At 41.3% G+C, this 10,953-nt stretch overlaps 1 protein-coding gene across 1 annotated transcript in view; it reads right to left on the bottom strand.

The window, feature by feature from the left end:
• Window positions 1–1,225: 1,225 nt before the first annotated feature.
• Window positions 1,226–10,953, bottom strand: part of ADM2 (adrenomedullin 2) — a 49,735-nt gene continuing 40,007 nt past the window's right edge. Inside the window, exon 3 of the mRNA XM_053716306.1 lies at window positions 1,226–2,219. Within this exon, the coding sequence (XP_053572281.1) occupies window positions 1,946–2,219 (274 nt within the window). The 3' untranslated portion in view covers window positions 1,226–1,945. The remainder of the gene's footprint in view (window positions 2,220–10,953) is intronic.

Here is a 10,953-nt window from a genome sequence, read left to right as displayed (position 1 = left end):
TAGTATAGGCTGCAGGTAGCTGAGGGTACAGTGGGCACCAGATTACAGGGATATCTAGTATAGGAGGCAGGTATCTGAGGGTACAGTAGGCACCAGATTACAGGGATCTCTAGTTTAGGAGGCAGGTAGCTGAGGGTACGGTGGGCACCAGATTACAGGGATCTCTAGTATAGGGGGCAGGTAGCTGAGGGTATGGTGGGCACCAGATTACAGGGATCTCTAGTATAGGAGCCAGGTATCTGAGGGTACAGTAGGCACCAGATTTCAGGGATCTCTAGTGTAGGGGCAGTTAGCTGAGGGTACGGTAGGCACTAGATTACAGGGATCTCTAGTATAGGGGGCAGGTAGCTGAGGGTATGGTAGGCTTCAGATTACAGGGATCTCTAGTATAGGGGGCAGGTAACTGGGGTTATGGTGGGCACCAGATTACAGAGATCTCTAGTGTAGGGGGCAGATAGCTGAGGGTACGGTGGGCACCAGATTACAGGGATCTCTAGTATAGGGGGCAGGTAGCTGACGGTACGGTGGGCACCAGGTTACAGGGATCTCCAGTATAGGGGGCAGATAGCTGAGGGTACGGTGGGCACCAGATTAAAGGGATCTCTAGTATAGGGGACAGGTAGCTGAGGGTACGGTGTACACAAGATTACAGGGATCTCTAGTATAGGGGGCAGGTAGCTGAGCGTACAGTAGGCACCAGATTACAGGGATCTCTAGTATAGGGGGCAGGTAGCTGAGGGTACGGTGGGCACCAGATTATAGGGATCTCTAGTATAGGGGCAGGTAGCTGAGGGTATGTTGGGCACCAGATTACAGGGATCTCTAGTATAGGGGGCAGATAGCTAAGGGTATGGTGGGCACCAGATTACATGGATTTCTAGTATAGGGGGCAGGTAGCTGTGGCTATGGTGGGCACCAGGTTACAGGGATCTCTAGTATAGGAGGCAGGTATCTGAGGGTATGGTGGGCACCAGATTACAGGGATCTCTAGTATAGGAGGCAGGTATCTGAGGGTATGGTGGGCACCAGATTACATGGATCCCTAGTATAGGGGGCAGGTAGCTGTGGCTATGGTGGGCACCAGATTACAGGGATCTCTAATATAGGGGGCAGGTAGCTGAGGGTACGGTGGGCACCAGATTACAGGGATCTCTAGTATAGGCGGCAGGTAGCTGAGGGTACGGTGGGCACCAGATTACAGGGATCTCTAGTATAGGGGGCAGGTAGCTGAGGGTATGGTGGGCACCAGATTACAGGGATCTCTAGTAAAGGGGGCAGATAGCTGAAGGTATGGTGGGCACCAGATTACAGGGATCTCTAGTATAGGGGGCAGATAGCTGAAGGTACAGTGGACACCCGATTACAGGGATCTCTAGTGTAGGGAGCAGATAGCTGTAGGTACGGTGGGCACCAGATTACAGGGATCTCTAGTGTAGGGAGCAGATAGCTGAAGGTACGGTGGGCACCAGATTACAGTGATCTCTAGTGTAGGGGGCAGATAGCTGAAGGTATGGTGGGCACCAGATTACAGGGATCTCTAGTGTAGGGGGCAGATAGCTGAAGGTATGGTAGGCACCAGATTACAGGGATCTCTAGTGTAGGGGGCAGATAGCTGAAGGTATGGTGGGCACCAGATTACAGGGATCTCTAGTGTAGGGGGCAGATAGCTGAAGGTATGGTAGGCACCAGATTACAGGGATCTCTAGTGTAGGGGGCAGATAGCTGAAGGTATGATGGCCAGCTTATTACAGAGATCTCTAGTGTAGGGGGCAGATAGCTGAAGGTACAGTGGGCACCAGATTACAGGGATCTGGAGGTTACTGCTGGAGAAAGGTTTGATGGAAAATAAATATCTCAGACCAGCTGTGCTCTTGTGGGAGATAAATCATTTTGTTCTGGCCTAGAATGATCTAATTACTGCAAAGGTCACATCAGGTCTCTGGTCTCAGCCATATCCCTGGGGGCTGCTGAGGTGGGCTGGGGAATCCTTCTTCCCTGATTGTCTCATCAGCTGATAGAGTCTGTAGCTGAGGTTCTGAACCTGGCAAGTTCCTAGAGAACAACCCACACGCATCAGCCTGGGACCATGGGAGTGGTGAGTGCGCCTTCGCTTCCTCCTCAGGGGCTGGACATTAGTCATCTGCTTGGCCGTAGCTGGGTTTGAAAGAGGCAGGTTCTGCTCGGGCAAGTCCGTAAGCTCCTTCCGTACCTCCATGTTCCTGGGTATTATAAGAGTGAGTCATGAGAAACATAGCAAGAATGTAGGCAAACGTACTACACTATGCACTCACACAACATTGCTAGAACTCAACACACATACAGTATACTGTACCACCCCTACATACACACACAGTATCATGTACCCCTCACTATACACAGTATCATGTACCCCTCACTATACACAGTATCATGTACCTCTCACTACACACACAGTATCATGTACCCCTCACTATACACAGTATCATGTACCCCTCACTATACACAGTATCATGTACCTCTCACTACAAACACAGTATCATGTACCCCTCACTATACACAGTATCATGTACCCCTCACTACACACACAGTATCATGTACCCCTCACTATACACAGTATCATGTACCTCTCACTACACACACAGTATCATGTACCCCTCACTATACACAGTATCATGTACCCCTCACTATACACAGTATCATGTACCCCTCACTACACACACAGTATCATGTACCCCTCACTATACACAGTATCATGTACCTCTCACTACACACACAGTATCATGTACCCCTCACTATACACAGTATCATGTACCCCTCACTATACACAGTATCATGTACCTCTCACTACACACACAGTATCATGTACCCCTCACTATACACACAGTATCATGTACCCCTCACTACACACACAGTATCATGTACCCCTCACTACACACACAGTATCATGTACCTCTCACTACACACACAGTATCATGTACCCCTCACTATACACACAGTATCATGTACCCCTCACTACACACACACAGTATCATGTACCCCTCACTACACACACAGTATCATGTACCCCTCACTACACACACACAGTATCATGTACCCCTCACTACACACACAGTATCATGTACCCCTCACTAAACACACACAGTATCATGTACCCCTCACTACACACACAGTATCATGTACCCCTCACTATACACAGTATCATGTACCTCTCACTACACACACAGTATCATGTACCCCTCACTATACACAGTATCATGTACCCCTCACTATACACATTATCATGTACCTCTCACTACACACACAGTATCATGTACCCCTCACTATACACACAGTATCATGTACCTCTCACTACACACACAGTATCATGTACCCCTCACTACACACACAGTATCATGTACCCCTCACTGCACACACAGTATCATGTACCCCTCACTACACACACAGTATCATGTACCCCTCACTACACACACAGTATCATGTACCTCTCACTACACACACAGTATCATGTACCTCTCACTACACACACAGTATCATGTACCCCTCACTACACACACAGTATCATGTACCCCTCACTACACACACAGTATCATGTACCTCTCACTACACACACAGTATCATGTACCTCTCACTACACACACAGTATCATGTACCCCTCACTACACACACAGTATCATGTACCTCTCACTACACACACAGTATCATGTACCTCTCACTACACACACAGTATCATGTACCCCTCACTACACACACAGTATCATGTACCCCTCACTGCACACACAGTATCATGTACCCCTCACTACACACACACAGTATCATGTACCTCTCACTACACACACAGTATCATGTACCCCTCACTACACACACAGTATCATGTACCCCTCACTACACACACAGAGTATCATGTACCCCTCACTATACACACAGTATCATGTACCTCTCACTACACACACAGTATCATGTACCCCTCACTACACACACAGTATCATTTACCCCTCACTACACACACACAGTATCATGTACCCCTCACTACACACACAGTATCATGTACCTCTCACTACACACACAGTATCATGTACCTCTCACTACACACACAGTATCAAGTACCCCTCACTACACACACAGTATCATGTACCCCTCACTACACACACAGTATCATGTACCTCTCACTACACACACACAGTATCATGTACCCCTCACTACACACACACAGTATCATGTACCTCTCACTACACACACAGTATCATGTACCTCTCACTACACACACAGTATCATGTACCCCACACTACACACACAGTATCATGTACCCCTCACTACACACACAGTATCATATACCCCTCACTACACACACAGTATCATGTACCCCTCACTACACACACAGTATCATGTACCCCTCACTACACACACAGTATCATGTACCCCTCACTACACACACAGTATCATGTACCCCTCACTACACATGGAGAGGTAGAGCAAAGTCCAGCACACAGGTGCTATCCTGCAAAGTCACAATGACCTGCTTCCAAGGTCAAGGTAATGATATCAAAAAAACAGAGAGTAGTGACAGCATAGATATTTATTTGTGAGACAGCAGGACAAACAGCAACGTTTCGAGACTTCTGTCTCTTTGTCAAGCTAATGTGTACAATAAACTAGAACACCTTATATAGCAATCTACCACCAGGTGGCGCTAAAAACACAGGTAAGAATTAACCTCTTATATACTAAATATATTTATCATATAACACATATAAATTAAGTACAAAAGATACTCCATAATTATCATTTCAATAATGTTATTCAGAGATTGGCAATTGAATTTAAGGTAAAATGTACAAAATTTAAAGTGCAGTGTACAAAACTTACTCAGAAATGGTTCCCTAGATATTTACTACAATACAAAATAAAATTTATAGTACAATATTGAATTCTGAATAGATTAACAGGGGTTTTTTGAAAAAATATTTTAAATTTTTAATTTTTCAAATTCTAGAATTCAAACACAGAGATAATTTCCCTATAGAAACACTGATAGATCCCAGTCCTTATTCATACCATTGGGATACATGGTACCCAATTCATGAATCTAGAATGCTTCACGCTGTTTTAGCATTTTCTCTCTGTCCCCACCTCTACGTAATTTGGGGACATGATCAATGATCTGAAAACGAAGTTGATTTATGGCATGTTTTTTATCTAAAAAATGTTCTGCGACTGGAGCTTTAACATTTTTAGTTCTTATAGAACTTTTATGTTCTATGATTCTATCGCGTATGCACCTTGTTGTCTCTCCAATATAGCTCCGCCCACAGGGACATTTAATTAGATAAATTACATAATCAGTGTTACAGGTATAGTATCCCCTAATGTAATATTTTTTACCATTACATGGGTGGTGGAACACCGGGCCTTTAATTAAATTTCCACAACATGAACAATTTAGGCATGCATATGAACCACATCTGTTGGTAGTTATATATCTCTGATTTATAGTTTTTCTAGATCCTATATCTGCCTTAATTAAATGATCGTGGAGATTTTTGCTGCGTTTGTATGCCGGCATAGGTGGTTTCTGGAATTCTAGAATGTTAGGGTTACATTCACTCAATATATTCCAATGTTTCCTCACTATTTTTTGTATTGCCGGACTGAGACTAGAAAATTCTGAGACAAAGGCTAATCTACTATCTTTGTCAGTCTCCTTTCTCTTATTTATAGTTTGTAACAAACTTTCTCTAGGAGTAGACAAAATAGATCTAATTTCCTTTTTAATTAAAGTTGGTGGGTAGCCTCGCTCTATAAACCTTTGACCCATATCTCCCAATCTAGCCTCTACTATATTAGGGTCAGAAACAATACGTCTGACTCTTAGTAGTTGGCTTTTAGGAAGAGAGTTTATTAAGGATGGAGAATGTGCACTATCATAATGTAACAAACTGTTACGGTCAGTACTTTTCCTGAATAGATCAGTTTTTAAAGTGCAGCCATCCTTAATCACTCTAGTGTCTAAAAATTCAATAGTTTCCTCATTCCATGTTAATTTAAATTTGATATGATTGCTGGCAGAATTCAAATCTGCCACAAATGCCATTAGGGTTCCAACGTCGCCCAGCCATACCCCGAAGATATCATCTATGTAGCGCCACCAAGTGGCGCCACATAGAGTAAACCAATTATTACAAAAAACAAATTTTTCTTCGAATACATTCATAAAAATGTTGGGCGACGTTGGAACCCATGGCTGTACCTTGAATCTGCATATAAAAGTTGTCTTCAAAAAGAAAATAATTGCAATTTAGTACCATATCAAGTAACTGTAACAAAAAGTCAACTTTCTGTCTGTTCAATTTAGAATCATTTGCCAGCACTGACTCTACAGCTCCCAGACCACTGGCATGTGTAATGGAGGTGTATAAACTGTCTACATCTAAGCTATAAAGAATAAATTTACTTGAAGAGAAGTTTAGAGTCTCCAATTTAAGGAGGAAATCACTGGTATCCTTAATGAAAGATGTAGACAGTTCCACATAAGGTCTAAGTATCTTGTCTAAAAAAACAGATACATTAGTAAGTACAGAGTCAGTGCTAGCAATGATGGGGCGACCGGGGGGGGGGGGGGTTCAAGGTTTTTGTGTATCTTGGGGAGGACATATATCACTGGGGTGTGGGGATGTTTAACTGTAAGAAAAAAAGAACTTTAGCGGAATATCATCGTGTAAAAAGAATCCCACGGGGACTGCGTATGAATGCCCGCCCTACACTAATGCGGGATAATAAAGATTACTGTGATGTATTCGAGCAAATATTAAACAAATGCTCACTGGACATTATGGTACTAACAGTTGATTGCCTTAACAAAGAAATTGTACAACAACAAACAAAACTGACAGAGATGGAATCCACCATTAAACATACCTTGCCACAAGAGGAGTCAAACAAAATACTGACAGATACTACATCCAAGATTGATGATCTCAGAAAAGAGATCGAAGTACGGAAACGTACCAAATTCAGCCGAGATGAAAAAGATTATACTCAAGGTAGAGTCTATCGGTGGCGGTATGATCCGGAAGGCACCAACCGCAGAACAACTGCCGGTCGTCAGAGACGTCGCGGAGGGATATCGGCATACCATGGCAGCAGCTCGGAATCATCAGGCACATCTCCGGGGGACTCAGACGCCGACAAAGGCGTGGAGGAAAGAAACACCGCAAAAGCCAAAAAGACCACGACCAACAAAGTGAAATCAAATCTTCAACTTCGATCTCAGAAGAAAGCATAACCGTTAACAACGTGGTAAATATCTCTAAGGCTGACATTACTGTTGATGAACTTTCCGTCTTAAACAAAGGACTATCTTACTGTCCAAAGCAGAAATGTAATTTTTTTAGATTGCAAACTGATCTATTTAGATTTTTCCGTACTCTAAAATTGAAAGCATTCTTTAGTAATATCCCGTATCAAGATAAACCTAAAATGCAAAATAAAGAAAGTATTTCTATGCAGCAACTTGGTTTACGCAATAAGAGTACATTTATTCCTAACCAATTAAATCATAGTGTGGAAACCTATATAGATTTAGTTAAAAAGGATATTGAACATCTTCAACACATTACTGAAACTAATGAGCAATTTAATCATAGGAAAAATTATTTTAACAACAATTTAAAATCAGTTAATTTTAACAAAAAAGATTTTGAAACTTTGGAAGCAATAAAATCAAAAAAGGATATCATATTGAAAAGAGCCGATAAGGGTGGAGCTTTAGTCTTAATGTCTAAAACTGATTATATTAATGAAATTTATAGGCAATTAAAGGATAGTACTGTTTATAAGAAACTAACAAAAAACCCTGTATTCTCTATACAAAAAGAATTGGATCATAAATTAAATACAGCTCTTAAAAATAACTTGATAGATGCAGATCTAGTTAAGTTTCTTACAGTTAAACATCCCCACACCCCAGTGATATATGTCCTCCCCAAGATACACAAAAACCTTGAACCCCCCCCCCCCCCCCGGTCGCCCCATCATTGCTAGCACTGACTCTGTACTTACTAATGTATCTGTTTTTTTAGACAAGATACTTAGACCTTATGTGGAACTGTCTACATCTTTCATTAAGGATACCAGTGATTTCCTCCTTAAATTGGAGACTCTAAACTTCTCTTCAAGTAAATTTATTCTTTATAGCTTAGATGTAGACAGTTTATACACCTCCATTACACATGCCAGTGGTCTGGGAGCTGTAGAGTCAGTGCTGGCAAATGATTCTAAATTGAACAGACAGAAAGTTGACTTTTTGTTACAGTTACTTGATATGGTACTAAATTGCAATTATTTTCTTTTTGAAGACAACTTTTATATGCAGATTCAAGGTACAGCCATGGGTTCCAACGTCGCCCCAAACGACGCCAACATTTTTATGAATGTATTCGAAGAAAAATTTGGTTTTTGTAATAATTGGTTTACTCTATGTGGCGCCACTTGGTGGCGCTACATAGATGATATCTTCGGGGTATGGCTGGGCGACGTTGGAACCCTAATGGCATTTGTGGCAGATTTGAATTCTGCCAGCAATCATATCAAATTTAAATTAACATGGAATGAGGAAACTATTGAATTTTTAGACACTAGAGTGATTAAGGATGGCTGCACTTTAAAAACTGATCTATTCAGGAAAAGTACTGACCGTAACAGTTTGTTACATTATGATAGTGCACATTCTCCATCCTTAATAAACTCTCTTCCTAAAAGCCAACTATTAAGAGTCAGACGTATTGTTTCTGACCCTAATATAGTAGAGGCTAGATTGGGAGATATGGGTCAAAGGTTTATAGAGCGAGGCTACCCACCAACTTTAATTAAAAAGGAAATTAGATCTATTTTGTCTACTCCTAGAGAAAGTTTGTTACAAACTATAAATAAGAGAAAGGAGACTGACAAAGATAGTAGATTAGCCTTTGTCTCAGAATTTTCTAGTCTCAGTCCGGCAATACAAAAAATAGTGAGGAAACATTGGAATATATTGAGTGAATGTAACCCTAACATTCTAGAATTCCAGAAACCACCTATGCCGGCATACAAACGCAGCAAAAATCTCCACGATCATTTAATTAAGGCAGATATAGGATCTAGAAAAACTATAAATCAGAGATATATAACTACCAACAGATGTGGTTCATATGCATGCCTAAATTGTTCATGTTGTGGAAATTTAATTAAAGGCCCGGTGTTCCACCACCCATGTAATGGTAAAAAATATTACATTAGGGGATACTATACCTGTAACACTGATTATGTAATTTATCTAATTAAATGTCCCTGTGGGCGGAGCTATATTGGAGAGACAACAAGGTGCATACGCGATAGAATCATAGAACATAAAAGTTCTATAAGAACTAAAAATGTTAAAGCTCCAGTCGCAGAACATTTTTTAGATAAAAAACATGCCATAAATCAACTTAGTTTTCAGATCATTGATCATGTCCCCAAATTACGTAGAGGTGGGGACAGAGAGAAAATGCTAAAACAGCGTGAAGCATTCTGGATTCATGAATTGGGTACCATGTATCCCAATGGTATGAATAAGGACTGGGATCTATCAGTGTTTCTATAGGGAAATTATCTCTGTGTTTGAATTCTAGAATTTGAAAAATTAAAAATTAAAAATATTTTTTCAAAAAACCCCTGTTAATCTATTCAGAATTCAATATTGTACTATAAATTTTATTTTGTATTGTAGTAAATATCTAGGGAACCATTTCTGAGTAAGTTTTGTACACTGCACTTTAAATTTTGTACATTTTACCTTAAATTCAATTGCCAATCTCTGAATAACATTATTGAAATGATAATTATGGAGTATCTTTTGTACTTAATTTATATGTGTTATATGATAAATATATTTAGTATATAAGAGGTTAATTCTTACCTGTGTTTTTAGCGCCACCTGGTGGTAGATTGCTATATAAGGTGTTCTAGTTTATTGTACACATTAGCTTGACAAAGAGACAGAAGTCTCGAAACGTTGCTGTTTGTCCTGCTGTCTCACGAATAAATATCTATGCTGTCACTACCCCCTCACTACACACACAGTATCATGTACCCCTCACTACACACACACACAGTATCATGTACCCCTCACTACACACACAGTATCATGTACCTCTCACTACACACAGTATCATGTACCTCTCCCTACACACACAGTATCATGTACCCCTCACTACACACACAGTATCATGTACCCCTCACTACACACACAGTATCATGTACCTCTCACTACACACATAGTATCATGTACCCCTCACTACACACACAGTATCATGTACCCCTCACTACACACACAGTATCATGTACCTCTCACTACACACACACAGTATCATGTACCCCTCACTACACACACAGTATCATGTACCCCTCACTACACACACAGTATCATGTACCCCTCACTATACACACAGTATCATGTACCCCTCACTACACACACAGTATCATGTACCCCTCACTACACACACAGTATCATGTACCCCTCACTACACACACAGTATCATGTACCCCTCACTATACACACAGTATCATGTACCCCTCACTACACACACACAGTATCATATACCTCTCAATACACACACACAGTATCATGTACCCCTCACTACAAACACAGTATCATGTACCCCTCACTATACACACAGTATCATGCACCCCTCACTACACACACAGTATCATGTACCTCTCACTACACACACAGTATCATGTACCTCTCACTACACACACACAGTATCATGTACCTCTCACTACACACACAGTATCATGTACCCCTCACTACACACACACAGTATCATGTACCTCTCACTACACACACAGTATCATGTACCCCTCACTACACACACAGTATCATGTACCCCTCACTACACACACAGTATCATGTACCCCTCACTACACACACAGTATCATGTACCCCTCACTATACACACA

This window comes from Bombina bombina, chromosome 6 (genome assembly GCF_027579735.1).
Source record: "Bombina bombina isolate aBomBom1 chromosome 6, aBomBom1.pri, whole genome shotgun sequence".
In the NCBI taxonomy this organism is placed as follows: Eukaryota; Metazoa; Chordata; class Amphibia; order Anura; family Bombinatoridae; genus Bombina; species Bombina bombina.
Note: the sequence above shows the minus strand (reverse complement) of the source record. Positions and strands in the feature narration are given on the sequence as shown.